General features: G+C 55.7%; 2 protein-coding genes across 5 annotated transcripts; one reads left to right on the forward strand and one right to left on the reverse strand.

The window, feature by feature from the left end:
• Window positions 1-1,551: 1,551 nt before the first annotated feature.
• Window positions 1,552-14,321, reverse strand: TP53 (tumor protein p53). Of its 4 annotated transcripts, none has more exons than XM_032840031.1 (11): window positions 14,152-14,321; window positions 5,664-5,765; window positions 5,478-5,499; window positions 5,154-5,375; window positions 4,622-4,808; window positions 4,424-4,536; window positions 4,085-4,194; window positions 3,677-3,813; window positions 3,519-3,592; window positions 3,071-3,177; window positions 1,552-2,491 (listed from the first exon to the last, which is right to left on the reverse strand). In XM_032840031.1, the coding sequence occupies exons 2-11, from the start codon at window positions 5,735-5,737 to the stop codon at window positions 2,410-2,412; spliced, it is 1,128 nt and encodes a 375-aa protein (XP_032695922.1). In that variant the 5' UTR covers window positions 5,738-5,765; window positions 14,152-14,321; the 3' UTR covers window positions 1,552-2,409. The 4 variants fall into 4 exon arrangements, with proteins under 4 accessions (XP_032695922.1, XP_032695919.1, XP_032695920.1 ...); XM_032840028.1 differs by having other exon boundaries at window positions 5,154-5,387; XM_032840029.1 differs by lacking the exon at window positions 14,152-14,321 and adding an exon at window positions 11,507-11,540 and having other exon boundaries at window positions 5,154-5,387.
• A 1,037-nt stretch (window positions 14,322-15,358) lies between these two features.
• On the forward strand, window positions 15,359-25,300 carry WRAP53 (WD repeat containing antisense to TP53). Its single transcript, XM_032840027.1, is given in 11 exon segments — window positions 15,359-15,833; window positions 15,987-16,085; window positions 16,339-16,450; window positions 22,968-23,056; window positions 23,285-23,375; window positions 23,483-23,615; window positions 24,163-24,371; window positions 24,585-24,688; window positions 24,815-24,949; window positions 25,038-25,194; window positions 25,196-25,300. Coding segments are annotated over 11 exon segments (1,599 nt in total). The 5' UTR covers window positions 15,359-15,453; the 3' UTR covers window positions 25,286-25,300.
• The last annotated feature ends 611 nt before the right edge of the window (window positions 25,301-25,911 follow it).

Here is a 25,911-nt window from a genome sequence, read left to right on the forward strand (position 1 = left end):
GGGGTTTAAAGTCGTCACCCTGAGTTCAAGAGTTACGTGCTCCACCAACTGAGCCCCCCAGGCACCTTTCTTTCCTCTTTTAAATTAATGGTTTTTATTCCCCCTAAGCTCCTGCTTTTGGATTTACCCTTTCAACCAAGTTTGCTTTCTCTTCCAACAATTTGTTTCTTTTTTAGAATGCACGCTAGGTTCCTTTTATTTCTTTCTCTCTCTCTTTTTTAGAATAATGAAAGCATTTGTGGCTACGCATTTTCCTCAGAGTACATCTTTTGCTGGGTCTCATAGCTTTGGGAACTCTGTATTCCTGCAATCAGGGACGTAAGTTGGTTAACATTCTGGATCGCAGTGGTACTGGGCTCAGGCTTTGAGCTTGAGGGCAGAGGATGCTGCATCTGCCACAGGCAGGGAAATGGGAGTCAGGGGTGCTGGACACTGGTCAGAAGGGAGCTCCAAGGTGACCCATCTAGCAGAGTGAGGAGACGAAATGAGTTTCGAAAGCTCTGGTTTGCCAAGGAGGAGAACCGTCTCTCAAGGATATGGTTTCAGTTCTCCTGGGGAGTGCTTGGCATTCCCCGGTGAGAAAGAGAAAGAAGGCAGTTTTGAGGCCAGGGAGGCTGGATCCTTGGGGCAAGCCACGGTGCTCCCACAGGCACTCGAAGCCTGGTTGATAAGGCTGAGAAGACAGTGGCCTCAGAAGCTTCTCCGGACCTTAGCACCTCGCCCCCCCAACCCCACACCTCTAGGGAGGAGGTGGGCCAAGCCATGTTCCCACTGTCTGGCCATCCCTCCAGGCACTGGCTTGGCCAGCAGAGGGTGACGGGGAGAGCTCGTCCCCAGCCCCCCTCCCTGGGAGCCAGCAGCACCGAGGAATAGGACAGGCGGGGGTGCTGGGCTCCCCAACCTCAGCTCTCCTCCCTACTCCAAGAAGCCCTTTGAAAGGTTTTCTTGGCAGAGTTTAAAGCTTCAATTCATTGAATTGCCTGGCGTCAGGCCCAGTTTGAGGGGATGCCGGGAAGGCCCCGGCCCCACACCCCACCCCTCACCTTAGCCGCCCCCACTTTCCTGGGACCCAGGCTGGCAGGCCTCCCTTGCTCCCTCTCTTCATCCGACGGCGCCCGCCGCCTTTCCCCTCGGGGACCCAGGTGTCCTGCTCCTCTCCTGTGGAGCAGATGGCGACCCCAGAGGCTCAGTCTTGCTAAATCAGACATTTAAATCCCATAATCCTCGGTGAGAGGTTGACGGAGGGGGGCAGCGGCCCAATCCTAGAAGCAGGGGCAGGAGAGAACCTCGTGCCAGGCCTGGCGGGAGGGGAGGAGGGACAGTTGGTTCCCGAGTTATGAATGGAGTCCCCCCCCCCTCCCTTGTTGTCATGCAGCCCGCAGACTGACCCAGTCTCCAGCTTTTGTTCTCCTCCGGGAGCCCCGACCTTGGGCGCCCCCCCAGCCCACGCTCCCGGGACACTCAGGTGGCTGTCTCCCAGCGTCCCCTCCTTCCTCACCCCTGCCATGCGGCGGGCCCCACGCAGCCAGCCCAGGTGCCCGCCCCGCGGGCGCACAGGTGATAGCAAGTTTTATTGTAAAATGAGACACTGGTACAAAAAGGGGATATAAAAGGGGAAGAGGAGGAGGGGGTATGGGTGGTGAGTGCAGAGTGCAGAAGAAATTCACCCTGAACCAGGCAGGGAGGCAAAAGCCCTCGGCAGATACAGACCCGACACCAGGGATGCAATCAGTCCTCTGGGATGCGAGATGGGATGAGATGCTGGGGTGCCGGGGCTCCCCAGGAGGTTAGACAGGATTTGGCCGGGCCAGCAAGGAGGGGACCCCTCGCCAGCTGCCCCTGTCACAGAAGCTGTCACCCCACCCATCAGCAGGGACAGGGAACTGACGACACCCACAAAGGCACCAAGGCATAGGCACCATGGGAGAAAAGGGCTGTCTGGGGGGTCAGACATACATCACTTCATTCACCCTCACAACAAACTTCGTGAGGTAGGTATGGTTATCAGAATTTCATAAAGATGAGCTATGAAATTAGGAAATTTCAACCACTGGCTAAAACGGTAGAGAACTGGGCTCAGAGCCAGTCTGTGATGGCTTCAAAAACGCACCTGACATTCAGGAACATTTTCCTGCCTTTCCCATGGTTCCTCACAGTAAAAATCTTTAAAAACCAGCCAGAACGTCCTACGTCCCCCCCAACCAACTGACCTTGGAGGCCACCTCCTTTAGGAGCGTGTTAGGGCAAGGCGTATGGAAGAAGCCAGGGCTTCTGTGGGTTACACCTGTACCAAAGCAGGCAACACACCAAGCAGGTGTTCCAAGTCCCCAAAATGCCAGGGATGGAGGGCCGGGGGCGGTGGGGAAGGGTCAGCAGGGGCGGGGCGGGGGCCACAGGAAGCAGGGGACATCAGTCTGAATCGGGTCCCTCTCTCTTGAGCATCGGTTTTTTATGGCGGGAGGTGGACTGCCCCTTCTTAGCCTTCAGGTGGCTGTTGGGAGACAAGGCGGGGAGAGGTGACATCAGCGAGTGGGAGGCTGGGGCTCCTTGTCCTAGATGTAGGCTAAGGGAAATTTCAGTTAAAATGGCTGCAGCCAGCTACAGACATGTTGGCTGAGCACCTGGGGCACTTCCATGTTTTCTCTCCATCTTCCCCCACCCCGACAAGCAAGGAAACGGAACCCAAGAAGGGCAGTCGCAAGGCCACATGGACCTGCTCATACTTGGCTGGGCTGGAGGGTCTGTCCCAACCCCGCTGTGTCCAATACAGTCCCATGGTTATCAGGCCCCTATCTGAGCCCCCAGCTCTGCGCTAGAGGTTGCTGGAAATTACAAAGAGGTACCCCACTGTTCACCCCTTGAAGGGTCTGGGGACCTCCCAAGGCTGGAATGGGGTTGTGGGATTGACCTGTGGGAGACAGAAGCAAGTCTGGGCAGGGTGGGCCCCGTGGGCCCCATCCTGAGGGCGTCAGCTCCGTTTGACCTTGAAGGTAGGATGAGAACGGAATCCTTCGCTTTCCAAGGTGGGAGGGCAGGGGATGGGGGCTGGGAGAGGGCCCCGGTCACTCACCTGGAGTGAGCCCTGCTTCCCCCTGGCTCCTTTCCGTTCAGGGCATCCTTCAGCTCCAAGGCCTCATTCAACTCCCTGAACATGTTGTAGCGTTCAAGGCCACGGATCTGTGCCAGGGGAGGAGCGGGAGAGAAAAGCGTGAAGGCAAAGCCCAAGGGCATTCACGGTGGTTTGAGGTAAGCTGTAATCCGCAGCGAGGGACGGCTGCCCCCTGAAGGCAGGGAGCCTAATTGCAGGCAGAGCAGCCCAGAAAAAAGCCAGCATTCTAGGCGCAGGGCTCGAAATCCATCTTCAAACCAGCAATATTCACTTCCAGGATCAGGGACAGGAGCAGAGGGAAGGATGGACAGAGGACCAGGGCCCAGCCTCCCGTCTGCCCCATTCACAGTTTTTCTTCCCTCCTCCGGTCCCACTGGGAGACTGCCTGTCCCCACCGGAGACTGGGTACCTGAAGGGTGAAGTACTCCCCATCCAGCGGCTTCTTCTTTTGCGGGGGAGACGAGCTGGTGCTGGGAGGCAGTGCTGCGAAGATAAGAGAAGGACACCTTGGGAGCCGAACTGCACCCTCCTGCGCTCCCCCCACCTCCTCTAGTCCTGCGTGCTCACCTCGCTTGGTGCTCCCGGGGGGCGGCTCGGGGCAAGGCTCCCCCTTCTTGCGGAAATTTTCCTCCTCTGTGCGCCGGTCTCTCCCGGGACAGGCACAGACGCGTACCTCAAAGCTGCTCCGTCCCAGCACGTTACCACTACCCCAGGCAAGAAGACAGAAGCAGGCAGCAGTGAGAGAGGTGAGCCCTCTCACCGAGCACACCCCAAATCCCAACCACCCACATCCTCTGTGGAGACTGAGCCAGAGGAATATTAAGAAGCCACAGGGCCAGAGAGATTCCGAAGCTACAGAAAGGAAACTGGGGGAGGCAGAGGGCGCGAGGGAGGCAGCAAGGGAGGCAGCCGGGAAGAGTCCACATGTGAATGAGCGGGAAGGACGGGTGTCAGTAAGGGAGGAACGGGACCTACCTGGAATCTTCCAGAGTGATGATGGTGAGGATGGGCCGGCGGTTCATGCCCCCCATGCAGGAACTGTTGCACATGTAGTTATAGTGGATGGTGGTGCAGTCGGAGCCCACCTGAGACAGCAGACAGGCCCGCGGTCAGGCTGCCACGCCCCTGGGGGCAGGACTGTAGTCTCCGCAGGCCTTAGTTTCCCCCACCGAGGAACGGGAATGACCCATCCAGCTCTGCACCCCTCCAGGGGCCGTGGGGAGGTTGAGTAAGGAGGAGAAAGCTCCCCTACGTCCCACCTGACAAACCCCTCCAGCCCTCCCCCCCCCAGAGAGCTCAGACACCAAAGCAGACCTCGGGCGGCTCGTAGGGCACCACCACGCTCTGCCGGAAGGTGTTCCTGTCGTCCAGATACTTGGCCCGCAGGTTTCCCTCCACCCGGATGAGATGCTGAGGCGGGGCCAGACCTGGGAGCAGAGCCATTGGGGAGGAGTCAGGGTCTGGGATCTCTGGGCACGGGCCCCACCCGGTCTGTGCCCCCGCCCTGCTCACCATCACTACTGTCCAAGCAGCGCTCGTGGTGGGGGCAGCGCCGCACCACCTCCGTCACAAACTCCGACTTCTTGTAAATGGCCATGGCCCGGACGCAGGTGTCGGCTGGGGGTGGCGAGCTGACCCATAGCTGCACGGGGCAGGTCTTTGCCAGCTGGCAGAACAGCTTGTTGAGGGAGGGGGAGTACTGTAAGGAAAGGAGAAGGGTCAGGGGACAGACAAACAGCCCAAGCACCCCCCGGAGGCTGCGAGTGGTGTGCAGAGGGTGGCCAGACACAGCCGGGCTAGAGGGTCTGCATCCTAGAAGCTTACTTTAAAGAGCCAAGGGCTGAATGAGCAAAGGAAACGAGGGAGAGATCCAGAGCCCCATATGATGGGAAGGACGAAGGCCCAAGGTCCCGGACTAAACAGGTAAGACTGATAGCAAGTGCAGACTGGAGAGGCACCCCAAAGTCCTGAACAGAAAAAGCCAGGGGGCGTGTGGCCAGGCACCCAACGTTCCCATGGAAACCAGCCCCTGAGGGCCACTGACCGTGCAAGTAACAGACTTGGCTGTCCCGGAATGCAGGAACCCCAGATGGAACCCATAGGCGCCAGGGTAGGTCTTCGGGGAAGGGACAAAGGATGACAGGGGCCAGGAGGGGGCGGGTCCGGGGGCCGCAGGCGCAGGAGTCGCCGGCATCCTGGGAGCATCATTGGACCCTTCTCCCAGCCAGTTCACGCCTTCTGACAGCAGTTCATCCACTGCAGGGGACAGCTCGGAAGACTGCAGGTGCGGAGACAAGAGTCAGAGGGCCAGGTCCCCAGCCCCTGGCCCCGCAGCCCCCCACCGGCTCTCCCTACATCCCGTCCTTACCAGAACATTGTTTTCAGGAAGCCTGGAAGACAAGAGCAGGAAGTCAGCACTGGCGTTTGCCGCCCCCCCCCCCCACCACCAAGGGCTTCTACCAGGGGGCTGGGGATCGGGGTGGATGGGCAGGACGGGTAAGACAGGAAGTGGTCCCGGGAGGCTGGTGAGGAGCCTGCCCCGCCTTCCACTTACAGGTTCCACAATTCGGAAAATGTCTCCTGGCTTAGAGGGGGGTCGATGGTGAGCTCGGACTGTGGGTCCTGCATCGCAGCTCCTGGGAATGGAGTGTGGCCACTGGGGAGAGCAAAGTGGGGGTTCCAGGTGAGACACATCCAATCCCGGGACCCCCAACCCTTGAGGCAGGGTGGACACTTCCACCAACACCATACCAGGTCCAAGATGCCATGGCCCTGGCCTCGGCCTCCCCAGGAGCCGGGGCGTTGCGCCTGCCCAGCCCCTCGATGGCGCAGCCCAGCCCACCTGTCCTCAAGGCACAAAGATAACCAGAGAGGGAATTCCAGGCTTCCCACCAGGGGGTCCACAGCCTTCCTGAAAGGGTACCCTACTTTTTTTTTTTTTTTTAAGATTTTATTTATTTATTTGACAGACGGAGAGCACAAATAGGCAGAGAGGCAGGCAGAGAGAGACAGAGAAACAGGCTCCCTGTTGAGAGGAGAGCCCGATGGGGGGCTCAATCCCGGGACCCTGGGATGATGACCTGAGCCGAAGGCAGAGGCTTTAACCCCCTGAGCCACCCAGGCGCCCAAGGGTACCCTACTTTTGCCCTCCATCTTGGTAATAAGGATGAAGCATGTCAGCCCACATCCTCCACTGGGGGGGGGGGCGCGATACCTCCCCGGATGCCCACATTCCCCACCTGACCCCCTTCATCACGAAGCTTCCTGAAGGACTGCCATCTCCACTCCCACCCCCAGCTCAGGACTCCCCGGCCTGCCTCTCTGACCTCATCTTCTAGCACTCTCCAGCCACTGGCAGCCTTCTCTGCTAGCACACAGCCCGGTTTACCCTGCGCTGGTGGTTCCCTCTACTGGGAACCCTGGGGTCAGCCACCGTCTCGGGGAAGGCACGTTCTGGGACCTCATCTTCACAGCTCCTCAGGGGTGTTTGCCCAGGCCACCCAGACTGCCTGGTCGGGCTCTCTGACTGCAGTGAGCAGGCGAATGGCTGTGCCCAGGTCGTGAGCCGGGGTTGTCCACGGAGCAAGCAGTTCACAGGGGTGATCCCAGCCCCGGCCCGGGCACCTACCAGGCTATGCTTCCACCGCCTCCTGACATCTTCCCCAAGTTTGACATGAGTTTTGCGGAAAAAACACGCCCCCTGTGGATGTCCCTGTTCATGACCTCTGTGTCTTGTAGAGCGGGGACAAGCCCATCACCCCTACCCCCCGAGGCTCCTCCCACCATCAGCCTCCCCCGCCCTCCCAACATTCACCTGCTCCTGGGCCTGATTTCTTATGTACTCAAGAGTTTGTGAAATCCATTCATGTGTGTTAATTCATTTGTCCCGAGAACCACACTGGCCGCCCTAGGTAACCTCCCCCCCAACAGGTGACCCCCACAGGTGAGGAAGCTTCGTCTCAGAGAGAGGGGAAGGGATCCGCCCACAGCACACACACAGGTGAACGACTGAGCTTCTGTTAAAAATGACCATTCAGGGGCGCCTGGGTGGCTCAGTGGGTTAAAGCCTCTGCCTTCGGCTCAGGTCATGATCCCAGGGTCCTGGGATCAAGCCCCGCATCAGGCTCTCTGCTCAGGCGGGAGCCTGCTTCCCTTCTTCTCTCTCTCTCTGCCTGGTTCTCTGCCTACTTGTGATCTCTGTCTGTTAAATAAATAAACAAAATCTTTAAAAAAAAAAAAGAAAAAAGTTCTCCAGTGAGGAGGTTGGCAAAGGGCTCCTTATCACAGCCACCAACGCTAACTGGCGGGAGTGAGGGATGGAAATGCCCGTGCAGGGAGGAAGGCAAGAGGGGGCGGCAGGGGGAGAGATCCCGAACATTTGCTTGGTGGGGAAGGACCAGGACCTCCGCCCCCCATGAGTGATCAAAGGAACTTTGAGATTTTCATGGAAGGGAACTTCAGAAGTCAAAAGCCCTGAGTTGGACATTGTACTGTTCCCTAACATTTGCGAGGCAACTTCCCCTACCCCAAGGGCTAGCCTTTCAGCTTTCTCACATACAGGCATGGAGTTTTGCTCATCTCTATGTGCTTGGTGAAAAGTACCCAGGACTGGAGATAGGAGCAGCAGGCTAGGCCTGCATCCCAGGCTCACCACCTAATCGCAGAGTAATTTGGGGAGGTTACTTAACCTCTCTGGGCCTCAGTGTCCTCTGCTTTAAAATAGTACCCTACTTATCATGGGTAATGCGTAGAGCTGAGACGAGTGCCTGGCACATAATAAGAGCTCAACAAACGTGTGCGTTTACAGGACTGTCCCATTTTATTAGTTCTATACTGCAGGCAGAATCACTAGAAAACCTTTTCAGAGCAGGTTCCTTCCCAGGGGTGAGAATCAAGGGCCATTAAATTTTCCAAAGCTGAACCAGACGATTGGGGAGGCAGGACCTTCCCTGGTGGGAAGGCCACCAACTCAGCCCAGACTCTCCTCTGAGGCGCCCAGCCCACCACCATCCCAACAGTGGGGGTTGCTTATCATCCCCATGGGGGCCCACTGCTCCCAGTGGCTTATCCCATTAATCCTCTCAAGAAGGCAGTACCCTAGGTATCATCTTCAGCTGCAGGAGAGGAGGTTGAAGGAATTAACTCACTTACCCAGGTTCAGAAACCTCTCCTGGGGCAGGGCGAGGGATTTGAACCTCGGCTGTCCAAAGCCACACCCAAGCTTTAAATAATTAGGCTTCTAAATACATCCGGAGTCTGGTGTAACAAACTTTCTTCGCTGAAAGCTATGACCGGAAAACAAAACACAAAAAACAAAAAAACAAGATCATTCTGTAAAGTAATAAGGCAGAGTCTGGCAACTTACTACTTCGCAAAACCATGTCTAGGCAGACCCCCTTAGAAGACTGTCCCATTGGGAAGCATCCCGAGTCTTGCACAAGTATGTTGATGCCAGTGTTGTTCTCTGTGAGATGATGAGAAACGTTACTATGTATCGGTAGGGAAATACCTACTACATGAAATGCCCACAAGACACATTCACTGCCTCAGTTTGAGGAGATGAATTTATCTGTGTGTATTGAACTCGACATAGCTCAGATACAGGCTGATTAAAAAATAGTTTGCAATGGGGCGCCTGCGTGGCTCAGTGGCTAAGCCTCTGCCTTCCACTCAGGTCATGATCTCAGGGTCTTGGGATCAAGCCCCGCATGGGGCTCTCTGCTCAGTGGGGAGCCTGCTTCCCCCCCACCCCCACCTGCCTCTCTGCCTGCTTGTGATCTGTCAAATAAATAAATAATTTAAAAAATTAGTTTGTAGGGGGACCAAAAAAAAAAAAAAAAAGCCAAACACAGTAATATAAGTAGTTTATGTGAATTACAAATGCAAAATAACTATAGTCAACCCTTGAACAATGTGGGAGTTGGGGCGGCGCTTCCCTGTGCTGTTGAAAATCCATGTGTATCCCTTGAGTGCTCCAAAATGTAACAGCTAACAGCCCGCTGCTGAGCAGAAGCCTTACCGATAACATAAACGATCAAGGGGCCCCTCAGTGGCTCAGTGGGTGAAAGCCTCTGCCTTCGGCTCAGGTCATGATCCCAGAGTCCTGGGATCAAGCCCTGCGTGGGGATCTCTGTTCGGCAGGGAGACTGTTTCCTCCTCTCCCTGTCTGCCTCTCTGCCTACTTGTGATCTCTGTCTGTCAAATAAATAAATCTTTAAAAAAAGCAACAACAACAATCAAGTAACACACATTTTGTATATTTATTATGTACTATATATTTTTTAAAAAATATTTTATTTATTTGACAGAGAGGGAGAAGCAGACTCCCCCACTGAGCAGAGTCCAATGAGGGGCTCGATCCCAGGACCCAGAGATCACTACCTGAGCCCAAGGCAGATGCTTCACCAACTGAGCCACCCAGGGGCTCCTTATATACTATATTCTTAACGGAGCTAGAGACAGGGGTGCCTGGATGGCTCAGTCAGTTGAGCGTCTGCCTTTGGCTCTGGGGTCGAGCCCCCTCATCGGGCTCCCTGCTCAGGGAGGAGCCTGTTTCTTCCCCTGCCCCTCCTCCTTCTCGTGCTCTCTCTCTCTCTTTCTCAAATAAATAAATAAATACATAAAATCTTAAAAAAAAAGCAAGCTATAGATAATACTATAGATAATCACAAGGAAAAAAGAAAGACATTCACAATACTATACTGTATTTATCCAAAAAAAGCCATGTATAAGTGGTCCCATGCAGTTCAAACCCATGCTGTTCAAGAGTCAACTGTATTTATTGCTTACAAACATATATATGTGAAAATATGAAAGGCAAGAATAAAAACTTACTAAGATATGACAGTGATGCTCTCAGAGAGGGGGAGATACGTATGCTCATGGGACAGGGGGTACTGGTCAAAGGGTTCTAGCTTGATTAATGAAGAAAAATAAAGAGGATGGTATTCATACATTACTTGTAGATTAAAACAGGGACACAAATAAGCCAAAATGTTAAATGTTATAATTATTTGGTGAGACTATGAGTGTTGTGTTATTCTCATCAGTGTTTTTCTAAAAACAAAAAACAAAAAACAAACAAAACTGAAAAAGAAAATTGCATAAGACCTATAATGGATAATTTCAAACACATAAAAAAGTTAGAAAACCATTTGACTACACTTATGGTCTTTTCCTGGGCTGTCTTCTGTTCACGGCTATTGTCCTACAGTAGCTTTATAGTACTCTTGAAGTCTGCTGTTTAAGACCTCCAACTTTGTACTACATTTTCATTTTGGAATCAGCTTGTCAGTCTCTACAAACAGACCCGCTAGGATTTTGACTGGGATCAAATTAAATGATTTTGGAGAGCCTGACATCTCACCAATATTGGGTGTTCCATCCAGGAATAGGGTAGTCTGTTATTTAAATCTTCCTTAAATTCACACAGCAGTAGTTTGCAATTTGAATATAGAACGCTTGTCTATCTTTTGTTCAATTTATCCCCAGGTATGCCATGTTTTTGGGTGCTTTGCAGGTGGCATTGTTTTAACAATTCATTACCCGACTTCAGATTCAATGGTTGCTATTACATAAAAATATAATTCATGTATATTGCTTTTGAAATCTGTGACCTCGCTAAAATCACTTATCACTCGTGGTAGTTTTTCTTTTCAAGATTTTATTTTTAAAGTAGTCTCTACCTCCAACGTGGGGCTCAAACTTACAACCCCGAGATCAAGAGTTGTATGCTCTACCGACCAAGCCAGCCAGATGCCCCTCATGACCATTTTTCAATGGAACTTCTATTAGCCTGGTTAATACCTTCAGTATAATATTGAAGGGATGAGAATCAGATTCTTTCCTAGTTCCTGATCTTAGAAAACAAGCATTCAGTCTGTCACGATTATATGCTGATGGTAACTTGATTGGGGGTGCCCTTTATCAGACTGAGAAAGTTTCCCTTTTCCTACTTTGCGGGGAGGTTGGCTTCTCTTTTCTTTTTAAAAACATGAATAGGTGTTGGATAATGTCAACTACTTTTTATGCATCTGTTGAAATGATCATAGGATTTTTATCCTTCAATCTCTTAATGTGGCAAATTACACTGGCTGGTTTTTAAAATGTTACAACCTTACTGCAGTCTAGAGTTTACCTAGAGATAAACTTTACTTGGTCCGGATGTATCTACCATTTTTATAGATTATCAGATTTGATTTGCTAAGATTTGTCAGATTTTGCATATATATAAATATAGCAAGAATGTTCTTTACTTTTAACATCCTTGTCAGTTTTGGTATCAGGATTCTCAGAATATCATTAAATTAGTTAACTAATCATGAAATTAGTAAGATTGGTATTGTTTCTTCCTCAAATGTTTGAAAAGAAGAACAAAGAAACAGAAAATAGGGGCACCTGGGTGGCTCAGTGGGTTAAAGCCTCTGCCTTCAGCTCAGGTCATGATCCCACGGTCCTGGGATCGAGCCCCGAATCGGGCTCTCTGCTCCACAGGGAGCCTGCTTCCTCCTCTCTCTCTGCCTGCCTCTCTGCCTACTTGTGATCTGTCAAATAAATAAATAAAAATCTATAAAAAATAATTAATTAATTATGGCTCACAGACCTAAAACCTAAAACTGTAAAGGTTCTCAAAAAAAAAAAAATATCCTAGAGTATCTTCATGATGTTAGGGTCAGCAAAGATTTTCTAAACAAGTCACAGAAAACGTTTGAAAGACAGAAGACGAATCTTCTGTTGCTCCTTCGTAGACCCTGACAGAGAGGCAAGCAATAGGTCAGGAGAAAACATAGATACTGATAAGAGACCTATCCAGAATATATAAAGAACTGCTCCGCAGCAGAACACAAATTAAAAAGAAGCAAATAAGGGCGCCTGGTGGCTCAATGGGTTAAGACTCTGCATTCAGCTCGGGTCATGGTCTCAGAGTCTTGGGATCGAGCTCCGCATCGCATCAGGTTCTCTGCTCAGTAGGGAGCCTGCTTCCCCTTCTCTCTCCCTGCCTCTCTGCCTACTTGTGATCTCGCTCTCTGTCAAATAAATAAATAAAATATTAAAAAACCCAAAAACCCACAATGATGCGCCACATTAGAAAGACTGACAAACCAAATGTGAGGAAGGACGGCTCTTGCTGGTGGGAGTGGAACACGGGACAACCACTGCGAAATATGAGAATTTAAAACATCAAGTTTAGGTCTCCACTCCTACCTAGCAATTCCACGCCCCATGCCCAAGCAGTTATCCAAAAAACAAACAAACAAAACGAACAAAAACAAAACATGAAAACATAGGACTACAAAGAGAATTGCACAGGAATATTCATAGCAGCTTTATTCGAAATAACCCCAAACAGGAAACCACTCAAATGGTCACCGAAAGGAGAACGGATAAAGGATCCACGCTTTAGTCCTGCGATGAGATGTGCTAATACAAAGGACCAAGAACACCGACACATGACGGATACGTTCAGGGACACGGAGGGACGTCGCAGGCACGGTGCTGCCCACCAGAAGCCTACGCCAAGGAGCGCAGACGGCGTGGGTCCATTTACACTACGCTCTCCAACCGGCAAAACCCGTGACGGAAATCAAAGTAAAGCCGAGGGTCTGCGGCTGACTGGGGAGAAGCACGAGCACGTTCTCGGGGGCGATGAAAACGTTTATTTTGACAGGCTGGGAGTGAGTTGCCAAAACTCGTCTAATTGCAGTGGGTGTAAATGCGGCCTCGATTTCGGAACGAGCTGCACACACGCGGCGCGCGCACAGGCGGGCACGGAGCAGGTGCGCAGCAGGTGCGCAGGTGAGTGGGCGCAGGCTGGAAGCACCGCGCCGGGAAGGACGCACGCGCGGGAGGCCGGACCCCTGCCCCTCCGGCTCCCACCGGCTCCCTCCCGCTCCCCTCGGCTCCGAGGGCCCTGCCCCCTCCAGGCCCGCCCCTTCCGCCCCCACGACGTTCGCGCTGCGTAGGAAATCCGAATGGCTGAACCCGCGAGCTGGATGCTAAAGAGACCGTGTCTCGGCCACAAACAAACGGCGCGTCGTCGCACTGTCATCAGTCAAGTGTCAAACGCACCCGCTCTCGAAAACCCCCGGGGCCTGCAGTCGGCGCGCTGAGAGCCCCGTCCCTCGCAGTGGTCGCGTCCGCGCGGCGGAGCGCACCATTCACAGAGGGGGAGGGACCGAGGTTTGCGTTCAAACAGACCCTCCCTCCTGCCCCAGACTGACAGCGGAGTGGTCCCGCGAGGGGGGAAAAAGTGGAGGAGGGGGCGAGCGGCCCCGTCCGCGCGGAAGTGGAGCCCGGCTCCGTGACATTTTCTCTGCTTCCCCGCAGTCGGAGGACAGTGAGCCGCTCCGGAAAAAAGAAACCGGAAGCTCTGCGGCGCAGGCAGGAGTGTAGAGGTGCAGCCGCACAATAACGGGGCTCGCGGGCCTCCCGGGCCGAGCCCCCGGCTGCACGGGCAGGCCTCGCGTGGGGCACTTCCCACTCCCGCGACTGGCGGTCCGGCCGGGTTTTCTCCGTCCCGCGGAGCCGGGGCCGGCGGGGAAGCCCCCTCCGGGAAGGACAAAGGTCCGGAAGTTGGGGAACCAACGCAGCTCGGGCTTCCTGCTTCGGCCCCCGAATAACCACAGCGGAATGGAGCCCGGGGTGCCACCAGAAGGCGGGGGGCTCGACAATCCGGGGCCACCGGTCCCCGGGATCCCGAGATCCGAAAATCTCAGATCCTGATGCTTTGTGCGTCTTGTTTCAGGGCTTCCCGCACCTAGCTCTGGGAGGGGTGGGGCGGCGAGGCACCCCTTAGGCCGCTGCAGGTCCCACTGTCCTGTCCAGCCGCGAGTCCGGCTGGTCCTAACATCTCCATCACCGCCACCCAGGCCTCCCCGCACTGCACTCCTAGCCTGCTGCCGCCAGCCAAAGCTCCAGCCCCACAGAACGCTACGTCCCCAGTGCCCCACCCCCAGCCCCCCACGACTCTCCCGAGCTGAAAACACACGGAGCCGAGAGCCGGTGACTCAGAGGGGACTCATCTGGCTCAGTCAGGAGCTTACCCGAACCTCGGGGGAGCGTGTCACCGTCCCGGGAAGCACGCTCCGAGGCCGGACGCCCGGTAACCCCGGAGCCCAGCGGCTACCTGCGCCCAGGATCGTGGCTCTGGACTTTTGAGAGGCTCAAAACTTTTAGCGCCAGTCGGAGCACATGGGAGGGGAAAATCCCAATCCCAGCAACCCCCGCGAGGCTCCTGGCACAAAGCTGGACAGTCGCCATGACAAGTAAGGGCAAGCCGCTAGCCGGCGGGCGGAGGCGGTGGGAATGGAATCCGAGAGGAGGGCGGGGACACAGTCGGGCTTCGCGCCGGGCCGGTTGCTGTCGCCGCTCGACTTTGCGGGTGGGGAAGTTCGGCAGGCCGGAGCTTCGAGCGCTGAGTTGGTGGACACCATTTTAGAAGACTCCTGCCGCCGTGTCACATGCGAAGGTGGAAGGAAGAGGGTCCTCTGCACTTGTCATTCCTCTCCCGGCAGCTAAAACGTCACCTGTTAGGAAGGACTTCCTCAGTATCCGAATCCAGCGAATTCCTTCAGATGCTCTGCATCACCCCATCCTGCTGACTTTCCCTCACAGCCCCACAAAGTTCTCCGCAAAGATTTCTCCTCGCCTTAAACTCAGAGCAGCGTGAGCCTTAGGGGCAGAGACCTTGCCTCCCATCTTATCCATTGTTGTCTCTCCCAGTGCTAGTGCAGGACTGGGAGCAAGGATGGGCTCCCTAATAAACACCGAACGAATGAATGGAAAGAGATCCAAGTCAGGAATTTGGTGGCATGAGAAGCAAAAGAGGGTCAAAACCTGTAAAATCGGACACAGCGCTCGCGCCCTCTGCGGGTGAGGGAGGCAGTGGGTGCTTTAAGAGTGCGCGACCGAGACGGCAGGGGGAGCTCAGACACTTCTCGCCGAGGCATTAGCTCTCGGACTACAACACCCGGCAGCCACCAGGGGCCCCGCGGCTCGATGGGAACGAACCTGCGTGACCTGTTGCGTGCATGCCCCACCCGTCCCGTGGGTCGCCCGCGAAATGTGATCGGGGATGCGGAGGGCCAATGGAAAGGTGGGGCCAAATCCCGCGAGAGCGAGAGGCTCTCGGCGACCGGCGGGGCTGAGGGACGCTGTGCTTGCGGTCTCGCCGCGTCCACCGGTCTGGCTCGCCTCCCGGGGGTCTTCCGCGCCCTCCCGGAAGAAGGCGGAAGGCCCCGCGGGCTCTCAGGTCTGCGTCCGGGAGCCGAGCGAACTTCGGGGCGCTGTGGGTCCAGCGGGACGAGGGTTGCGGCCGAGGCCGGCGTCCGCGCTTCTTCGGCAGCATGAGCGCGCCCGAGGCGCCCGGGTTGGCCGCGGACTGCCTTGCTGCTGACCAGGACTCCGCTCCTGCCCCCTCGGCCGTCGGAAGTATGGATCCCGCCGTGCTGCCGCCGCCGCCCCCCGCCGGGGACGACCCGCCGCTCCAGTCCCCGGATCCCGCGGCTGGTTCCCAGGAGGCGGGGGCGGGCGGCTCCGCTTCTGCCTCCCCCGCCCCGGAGGCAGGCCTCGCTCCTCCTCGCGAGTTGAGCCCTCGAATCGAGGAGCCCGAACTTTGCGAAAACGTGAGCCTTCCTGCAGAAGAGACGAACGCGCCAGAGTCGGGGCCGGGGGAGGCCGGGGAAGGCATGTCTGAGGACCCCGCCCCGGAGGACGAGGGATACCCGTAAGTGGGGATGGGGGCCGTCGCGGCCCGAGGAGATCGGGAGTGGCAGATGCGTGGGAGTGCACCACTCGTCCTTGGCCCGGGTTGTGCAGGCTCGCTTCCTTCTTGCTTTGCCGACCCCCTTCTTGTCCCCCTCCCCCATTTTCCTTCCAGCACTTGGAACTACAGCTTCTCCCAGCTACCTCGGTTTCTCAGTGGTTCCTGGTCAGAGTTCAGCACCCAACCGGAGAACTTCTTGAAAGGCTGCAAGTGGTAAGTTAGAATAATGGGGCCGGGAGATAACCGTGCTCAGGATTTTTGCCATAAAATAAAAACCCCAGTTATCTGGGAGAAGTAAGAGGTCCTCTTGGACTGGCTTTACGTTTCACGTAGAGTTTTGTCTCTTTTGCTTTTGTCAGCCTTGCGCGTTGGGAGGCTTACCTATGCCAGGCATAGGTTCAGTCTTAGCCCTGCGCTTGGGAAATAGAGCCCTGTCCAGCTTTCTAACTCTTCCCTGTTCCTACAGGGCCCCTGATGGTTCCTGCATCTTGACCAATAGTGCTGATAACGTCCTGCGGATTTATAACCTGCCCCCCGAGCTGTACAATGAGGGCGAGCAGCTGGAACGTTCGGAGATGGTAAGGGGAGGAGCTACCTGTGCCCCTTCACCGGCCACTGCACATTTCAGTCCCTCATGTGGGTGGAGAAAGTTGCGTCCACGTGTTTCCTGTTCACACACAGGACGTTTTTGCATGAGTGTACGCAGGCGGCACTTCCTGTCCAGGATGTGCAGGTGTTTAAGAGGCGTCCAAGTTTCCTTTAGTCAGGAATACGTGCTTTCCGTAAGAGAGTAGCGGCTTTCTTAGGGCAGCGTTTCAGTGACTTAGCGGATGTTTACTGAATGACCACCGACCTGTCAGTTATTGTGTGTGCCGCTGGGATAAAGGGCGGAAGGTGGCAGATGAAGAGCTGGCTTACTTTCTCGTGGGGAGCTCGACGACACAGGCACAAACCGATAAAGAACGAGGTTCATCCCGCATCGTGATAAATGCCGTGGAGGAAAGAAACGGGATGAGGAGGGACTGGCTAGAGGAGATCACTTTAGGTACAGTGGTTAGGAAGGAGCCCTCAGAAGAAGAGACTTTTGAGCTGAGATGTGAGGGACGGTGGGATGAGTAGCATGGAGGGCTGTAGAAGGAGCCTCGTGGGAAGACGCAGCGACACTACAGAGACCCAGAATGGGGCAGGAGCTTTGTGTGTTCAGGGAACAGGAAGGAGGCCGGCGTGCGTGGACTGAGGTCAGCAAGGGGGGAAGTGAGGATGGATGCCGTGACCCATGCTGTGTTGCATCTGGTGGGTCGGCCGTTCGGAGTTGGGAAGCTGGAGGAGAGTTTTAAAATGGAGGAGCGGAATGATGGTGGAAGTTTAAAGAAGAGATTATGGTGAGCAAAAGTGAATGTGTCTGTCACGATCTGGGTGAGAAGCGGTGGTGGCAGGAGAAATGGCGAGGCGTGAATGGATCCGAGGTGTGTTTTGTAGGACGTGGAGGTGCAGGGAAGGAAGTAATCAAGGGTCCGGGTGTTTGCAGCCGGGTAGGTGGTGGCACGATTGACCCAGGAGGAAACGGATAGGAAGAGGTATGGGGGCAAGTCAGGGGTCCTTAGATCTGTGAAATGTGAAGCTGAGGGAGACGTTGGGGTTGGGGGTGTAGTTTGGGAAGCGGAGGTGCATGTGGATGGTACCTGGTGTTTTGTGAACAGATCCAGTCTGGAGCATAGCTGGGGATGGAGGGGACTAGCAAAGTTTGGGGACTAGCCAAGCTTGCTGGAGCAAGCGCTCCAGCAGACGGAGTGGAGGGCAGCAGGGGCAGCAGAAGCAGAGGCAAAGAGTCAGGTCCAATGCTCTTGAGGCTGAGACAGATTGAGAGAACCACCCAAGAAGACAGTGACCTTGGCAAGAACATGTTCCAAGGAGTGACGGCGGCAGAAGCCCAGTAGGGCGAGGGGAAGAGAAGGTGGAGACGATTCTTTGGGAAGTTTTCTTGTGGAAGGGAGTTGAGAAATGGAGTGGTGACTGGAGGGAATATGGGGCCAAAGAAGGGCTAACAGGGTGCTTCCGCAGGGTCAGGAACAAGCCGGGAAACAGGGAGGAATTGGTGCTGGGAGGGGCGGGGAACAGGTCCCTGAGCGGCAGGCTGAGGACAGGATCCGGAGCGGAGCAGAGAACCTTGTTAGATGCAAAGTTCTCCCCTGGAGTAGGAAGAGAGGCAACTCGCTGGTGGTCGGAGGACTTCCACATCTCCTCACTTGGCTTCTCGGCAGCATAAAGGGAGGTTATCATTTGAAGGAAGCGGGTGCGTGGGGTAGCGGAGAAGGTGTGAATGATTGGTCCCGGGGAGGCAGAGATCGGAGGCAGCAAGGAACGTGGTAGCGTGGCTGTTCTGTGCTCAGTGCCCCCTGGAAATTCGCTGCCACTCATCTAAAGTGAGGCCCCGTGACTGCATTGCGCACCTGTCTCCCCGCAGCCAGTGAACGGGCTTATTTTCTCGGTTGGTAAAGTGAGGATGGGCGTCGTGGCGCTCAGGTCACAGGGTAGCTGGGGGAATTAAAGGAATTAACGTAACATGGACAAACCGGGGCCTGTTTTATATTCAGTAAACACTGGTTGTCGGTATTAGTTGAGTCAGGCCTGGAATAAGGGGCTCGTCGAGCTGGGCTTGGCGGCAGAGAAGGACAGGGGTCCTGAGAGCCTCCGCGGGATGGGCTGTGTAGCTAGTTGACTCGAATGTAAAGCAGGCCAGGAAATGGACTGGAAATGCGCTCTTGATGAAGCAGAATAATTGTGGCGGAAACAGAGCGAGTCAGCTGGGTGGGTGGGAGACGGTAGAGGCAGAGGCTGGGGTGTGACAGGGCGCAGGACTTGGCTGTGGGAGTGGCGGCCGAGGACACGGGAAGGCGGTGGCTGCGGGTGCTCCGGAAGGCAAGCCACTGGGAGAGAGCAGTGTTGGAGGGACCCACTCGCTCTCTCGATGATTCCTTTGGTGAACACATTGTTGTGGAGCTCATCCTATGTGCCGGGCCCTGTTTCAGGTGCTCGGATTAGTCAGGAAAACGGACACACACAAGTCCGCATCCTCTTTGCGTAATAGCTAATAACCTCGCACAGGGAATAGGGAATAAAGAAATGACCAAGTAAATGGTTTACCTGGCAGGGGCCTTGAAGAAAAATAAAGTGAGCAGGGGGACCGGGCCGCGGACTGCAAATTTTAAAAAAGCACGGTTGGGAAAGACCTCACTGTTAAGGTGACGTTTGAGCAGAGACGTGAAGGAAGGGCGGGAGCGAACCAAGCTGACATCGGGGGGAGAACACACTGGGCACAGAGAGGACTGAGCTCTCGGGCCGCAGCGGGAGTGAACGTCACCGAGAACCTTGGAAATCTGTGGGGAGTGAGGCAGGGAGCAGGTCCCGCCTCCCTGCACTTGCCCGTGGTTCTTGAAGCAGAAGCCAGTGGGGTCTCGGGGCCGGACAGGCGTGCTGGGCTCTCCTGCAAGAGCCCGGGAGCGGGGCTGCTGAGAAGAGCGTCTGGAAATGTGGCCGGCTGGGAACGGATCGCACCGGCCGGTTTACGAGGAACAGGAATGCTCGAAAGGGAGAAAGCCGTAGTCATCAGCCACCGCTCTACAGAAGTCAGCCCTTACCTTGACCTGTCCATTTTTTCCAAGCTTGTACCTCTCGGAAGCGTTCTCCGAGGTTGTGAGCCTGTAGACAGTGGTCGTATAGCCGCTGCTTTATTTCTTAACAGTCGTGTCCTAAGTGGTCTCCACGGTCCGTGTCCCGGTGTCTGATGCTCTGCTGGGGGCCTTGGATCAGTCATTCCTGTACCCAGTCCCCTGTTTCAGACGGTCGGATTTCCAGGAGTTTTGTGTCATAAATTGTCCAGTGGCCACCTTCGCGTGTTTTTGTTTTTTTTTTTTAAGATTTATTTATTTATTTGACAGAGATCACAAGTAGGCGGAGAGGCAGGCAGAGAGAGAGGGGGAAACAGGCTCCCTGCAGAGCAGACAGCCCGCCCGATGTGGGGCTCGATCCCAGGACCCTGAGATCATGACCTGAGCCGAAGGCAGAGGCTTTAACCCACTGAGCCACCCAGGCGCCCCCATCTTTGCGTGTTTTGATGGAGATTCTTCTCATAAGAGAGATCTTAAGAGCAAGAAAGACCCTGGGTCGGTAGCGTTGGTATTTGCTTTGTGTCCTGCGCTGTTAGTGTGAACGTCCAGGCCCGTCACAGCTCCACTCCTAGAGAATGTCACTGGCTGTGTCTGCAAGCTCAGTGTGTGCAAAGGGACAGTTAGCGGGCGGGGACATTGGGGGAGGCCCAGTTGCAGTGTTTCCCGATAGCCGTTTCTTCTTCCCAACGTAGTCTCCTAATTCCTCCCGTGTCTGACTTTTCACAGAGCTTTCTGGAACTTCCGTTGCTAACTCCCCGGCCTCGGCCCTGAGTGTTCTTCCTACCGTGGAGATCTCGCCCGAGGCCTTCACTCCCTCTAGCCCTACCCAGGGGAGATCCCACATCCTCTGTGCCCCGCATATCTCAGGTTCGGGGAGGGGGTGCTGTCCTCGTTCCTAGAAGCCATACTTAGACCATTGTGCCCTCTCTTTGTAAAGACTTTTCCTTCGAGGCCTACGTTGTCTGAGTCTCCTTCATCCACCGAGGACACGGGCACCTCATGGCTCTCCTGTGCACTCCAAGTCTTTCCACCATCTCGGTGACTTGGGGTATCCAAACCAGAAGGCCGGGTCTCATGCTTTAATCTTCCTTTTCCCTGACCTCCGACCTCCAGTTAATGGCCAGATTCCATCGAGCCCCTGCCCCAAGCTTTCGGATCCATCTGCTTCTGCGCACACCGCTGCCCCTGCTTTAATTGAGGTCTTATTGTCGGGGCCTTATGTTACTGGAACAGTTTCCTGTCTTCGCTCATTAAGATGTTTGGCATTGACTGCTGATGATAGACTGGGTGCTGGGGAGACAGGGGTGAGCTGAATAGGATCCTTGCTTCCTTAGACGGGTATGGTGCGGGGTGAGGGGCACGGAGGGCTGTAGGAACCCGGAGCGGGGCAGCTTGCTCTGCTGAGGGGTTGGGGAGGGCCTCCCCTTGGAAGAAGCCTCTAAGAGACCAGAAGGGTGATTAGGATTCAACCAGAAGGAGTTGTTGAGGGAGGTGAAGGGAGAACCTTCCAGACCTGGACACGAGTGAATGTCTGCAGATCGAAGGTGGGGTGAGTTGGTACCTTCTGGGGACTGGGAGTCAAAACGGGAGGGAGATTTTAAAGGAGCGAGTCCGGAGGGATGAGCCATGAGAGGGGAGCAGGGGGTCGTCCCCTGGTAAGGTGGTTGGGGCTCGCGCTGAGGGTATGCGGGCTCGCTAAACATTTTAAGCAGGAGTGTGTTGCCGGACAGAATTCCAGCTTAGCAAGGTCTCTGGGGCCTGCACCTGGCTGCAGCGTGGAGCGGCCTGGAGTACTTGCTGCAACGTGGTGACACTGGCAGGACGGCAGCGGCTGGGCCTGGCACCGGGAGGGAGCACACACGTTCAGGAGAGCCCCGAGAGGCGGGCCTGGCAGGGCTTCTGTAGCCAGCAGCTGTCCGGTTGCAGACAGGCTGGACCAGGAGGGGAAAGGGAGTGAAGAGGTTGGGGTCAAGGCTGGTGCTCAGATGGGAGGCTTAGATGTCTGGCTGTGGAGCCCAGGGGGAGCGGAAGGTTCAAGGAGGCGGGAGCCGGGTCCCTCCCAGACCAGCTGAGTTCCACGCGATGCGGAGCAGCAGGCAGCCCCGGGCTGCCGATGGGCACTTGGGCTGGAGTGCGACCGCATCTAGTGGAGGGGGCGACGTGCATGCGCGGAGCTGGCCTCGCACACATGCTCCGGGACACTCCGGGCACGCCTGCTGGAATACGGGAGACACCAGGGCCGTCAGCAGAGGAGGGCAGTGAGCGCACTGCTGTCCCGCAGCGGAGGGGCCCGAGTTAGAGCTCACACGGCACTGTGGTGACGTCTCCTGGTCACAAAGGGAGGTCACGTGTCTGGCACCGTGGGCACTGAACCGAAAGGCGTCCAAGACAATGGTATACTTGGTGTTTGGGGTGTTTTTTGTATGAATGTATTTTTTCTTAAAGATTTATTATTTGTTAGAGCGAGTGAGTGACCGTGTGTGTGCAAAGGGAGAGAGAGTAAACAGACTCCACGGTGACCTTGGAGCACAACACAGGGCTCGATCCTGGGACCCTGAGATCGTGACCTGAGCCCAAATCTGGAGTTGAACACTTAACCCAAAGAGCCATGAGGTGCCCCAATAAGAACGTATTTTTAAAGAGATGTATGAGAATGACGAATTTATTTACCTCTGAGGGCAGGTTTCCTTGGGAAGAAGTTTTAACTGTTATGTTTTACTTTATAAACTGATTGGAGGAGTCACAAGAGTTTTTGAAAAATTCTTCTTTGCTGGGCAGCCCTCTCCAGTCCCCTCCCTCTTCAGGGGTTTTGTACCATCGCTCCATAAACTTTGTTTTGCTGTCTTACAAAAAAAGCCCCAAAACCAAAAAATCCTTTGCATGTTTGGACCGTTTAATAATTTTTTAAAAAATATTTTTAAAATTTATTTGACAGAGATCACAAGTAGGCAGAGAGGCAGGCAGAGAGAGGAGGAAGCAGGCTTCCCGCTGAGCAGAGAGCCCAATGTGGGGCTCAATCTCAGGACCCTGGGATCATGACCTAAGCCGTAGGCAGAGGCTTTAACCCTCTGAGCCACCCAGGCGCCCCAAACCACTTAATAATTTTTTTAAGGATCAGGTGGGATCTAGTAGGTGCTCAGGAAGTGTATCAATGGTTGGTTCTTGGTTTTTGTGTGGGGATATTCTTTGCTTCTTCCTAAGTGTTTAAAAAGCAAAATGATAAACCTGTGGGGCTTTTGGCAGCCCACATCTGACCTCAAGGTCTGAGCTGACCCTCAGACACAGAGATCAGGATTCTTCCCGTTAACCCCGTCTGCCTTGTGCCTGGTCAAGTGCTGACAGTGCCACTCTGTCCTGACCCTGCTAGAGGCGTGACTCTGCCCCCTTTTCCTGCCAGTGACCCAGGCATCCCTGCATCTCTGCGCAGGCCCCTGTCCTCCGCATGGTAGAAGGCGACACTATATATGATTATTGTTGGTTTTCTCTGATGTCTTCCGCCGAGCCAGACACTTCCTAGTAAGTGATGTCTTTTGCCTGCCCCCTGCCTTCCCTTCCCATCCCGTCCCCCCCCCCCCCGCCTCCCTTTCAAGGGGATCCTCTACCGGGAGGGAGCTAGGGCCGCTAGGGGGTTCTAGGGGAGGACAGCCTGGTGTGCCCTTGAATTGCGAGCAGAGAGGGCCGGTCAGTTGGCTTCCTCCCCTTCCTTTGACAGCACTGGGACCTCAGTGTCCATGTCTCTCTCAGCGTGGCCAGCAGCAGCCGGGAGAACCCCATTCACATCTGGGATGCATTCACCGGAGAGCTCCGGGCTTCCTTTCGGGCCTACAACCACCTGGTAGGGAGCTCCCCACCCAGGCCCAGGGCTTAGCCTGGCCCTGCTTCTCCTCCATGGGGACAACGGAGGCTTTGCTGGGCCTGTTTGCAGTGCTTTCCTGCCCCTAGGACGAGCTGACGGCTGCGCACTCGCTCTGTTTCTCCCCGGACGGCTCCCAGCTCTTCTGTGGCTTCAACAGGGCTGTGCGCGTCTTTTCCACGGCCCGGCCCGGCCGTGACTGCGAGGTCCGAGCCACATTTGGTAAGCATCTGTGCCTCCCAGGGGAGGAGGAAGAAGGGCACTGCCGTGTCCAGAGGGCCCTTGTGTGAGCCAGGGGACCAGGTGTGGCCCATCCTCTTCTGGACAGCCCAGGGAGGCAGGCTGTACTCCGTGCATAGAGGAGAAAGGTTAGGGAACGTGGAACCTTCCCAGGGTCAAGCTGTGGGGTAAGGAGCTGCTTCCCTCCTGAGCCTAGGCCCTGTCGGCCGCGTCCCTTTCGCTGTCCAAAATCTTGGTACATCTAGGAAATTGGCAGTGAAGCTGATTCGTTTTCCTGTAAGCCTTCAGCTTTCCATCCCTCCAAGAAGACACAGATTTGAGAAGGAAGAAATAAGTCTTGAGCGTTTAGGTCCTTTGTGGGGATAGAAGGAGCTGGGGAGCCTCGGAGGTCTTTATCCTGCTGTGACAAACGGGACAGGGGAGGCATTCATTCTGGGCTCACGGGACAGGAGACCGAGTGCGCCTCTGATTAGCTTGGTTAGTGTCAGCAGTCCTGCCCTCTGCCCAGCGTTGTTCCTTCCCTCTCTAGCCAAAAAACAGGGCCAGAGTGGCATCATCTCCTGCATAGCCTTCAGCCCCGTCCAGCCCCTCTATGCCTGCGGCTCCTACGGCCGCACCCTGGGTCTGTATGCCAGTGACGACGGCTCCCCTCTTGCCTTGCTGGGAGGACACCAGGGAGGTGTCACTCACCTCTGCTTTCACCCTGATGGCAACCGCTTCTTTTCAGGAGCCCGCAAGGTAGGGGTCACACCCTGAGAGTCCAGAGAGGGTACACAGAAGGCAGGGGTGGGGATGTTGTCTGTATTGTGTTGGGGGGCAGCCGTGGGAAGAAATTCAACCCAAGCTAAGGGAGTGTCTGTAAACCTTGTGGGAAGCAGGGATGTCTTAAGGGGTGGAGGGGGGTGGGCAGGGGAGGGCCAGACTGCAGGCCCCTGTGCTCTGTGTCTCCAGGATGCTGAGCTGCTGTGCTGGGACCTTCGGCAGCCCAGTCACCCACTGTGGTCCCTGAGTCGAGAGGTGGCCACCAATCAGCGCATCTACTTTGATCTGGATCCGTGAGTGACCGGGTCCTGCCTGCCCTGGGGTCCCAGTGCCCCTGGGATGCCAGAGCCCCTGGGTGTGACGGGTCCCTGCCCCGGGAGGGTGAGGAGTCCATGTCACCAAGCGTCTGTCTTCCCCAGGACGGGGCAGTTCTTAGTGAGCGGCAGCACTAACGGGGCTGTGTCCGTGTGGGACACCAGCGGGGCTGGACCGGACGGGAAGCCCGAGCCAGTGCTGAGTTTTCTGCCCCAGAAGGACTGCACGAATGGAGTCAGGTGATCCACTACCATGGATCTTGGGGCTGGGGGTGGGGAGGGCGGCAGGTCGCTGACGCACCCCTGCCGGCCTTATCTCTCCCTGCAGCCTGCACCCCAGCCTGCCGCTGCTGGCCACTGCCTCGGGTCAGCGCGTGTTTCCGGAACCCGTGGAGAGCGAGGACGAAGGGGAGCAGGAGGTGGACCTTCCCCTGCTTTCCATGCGCCACGTCCACCTTGAATGTCAGCTTCAGCTCTGGTGGTGTGGGGGGGGGCCCGGGCGCGGGGATGGCCGATGCTCACCAGGGCAAGAAGGGCCAGGGAGGGACCCAGGAATCTGGGGACGAGTTTCTGTAAAAAAAGCTTTTATACCCTACGGGAGCCTTTGTGTCTTTTTTTGGGAGGCTCATGATGGAGATGGGGCTGGGAGGGGTACCTATGGGCTCCCCTGTCCAGTAGCACAAGGGGCTGTCATATTGTTCCCCAAACCAGGGTTGAGAGGTGGGACTAGGCAGGAGCCAATGGGACTGCCAAGCTCGGTGTGAAGTCAAGGGAGCGGGGGTGGGGCTCCATGCCATTGACTGGCGGGTTGCTAGGCGACTCAGTAAACTGAAGGGGGGAACCTGTTTGAAATCTCACTCCCAAGGTGGAGGCGGCAGGGGTCAGGGTGAGCGTGGCTGAGCAGGAGTGGCAGGCGCTGTGTGTCAGACTGCTGGGTGTGACTGCGTGAGACCGTGCAGACGGTGACAGACAAGACACCCGCTCCCTCGCGATCCACGCTAGCCGCCACCACCCAGCAGCAGAGGGACCATTACTCAGCTCTGGGGGAAGGGGAGCGGGAGCGCCTGCCTCTCCACCCCTGGACTCCCCCCAGGAGGCAGGCGACTGAGTAGCCAGAGTCAAGGGCACACTCGAGGGAGTAAAGGTGCCGAGAAGCTACAGACGTCACATTCCGTATTCCCGCTAGACGCGGGGCCCGGGCG

Source organism: Lontra canadensis, unplaced genomic scaffold (assembly GCF_010015895.1).
Source record: "Lontra canadensis isolate GAN:19392208 unplaced genomic scaffold, GSC_riverotter_1.0 scaffold110, whole genome shotgun sequence".
Classification (NCBI taxonomy): domain Eukaryota; kingdom Metazoa; phylum Chordata; class Mammalia; order Carnivora; family Mustelidae; genus Lontra; species Lontra canadensis.

Coding starts and splice junctions, on each gene's coding strand:
- TP53 (XM_032840028.1), bottom strand. CDS start 5,737: ATGCAGGACCCACAGTCCGAGCTCACCATCGACCCCCCTCTAAGCCAG. Junction 5,388..5,477: donor TTCCTGAAAACAATGTTCTG/GTAAGGACGGGA, acceptor CCGCACCTGCAG/TCTTCCGAGCTGTCCCCTGC. Junction 2,492..3,070: donor GGAAGCAGGGCTCACTCCAG/GTGAGTGACCGG, acceptor GTCTCCCAACAG/CCACCTGAAGGCTAAGAAGG.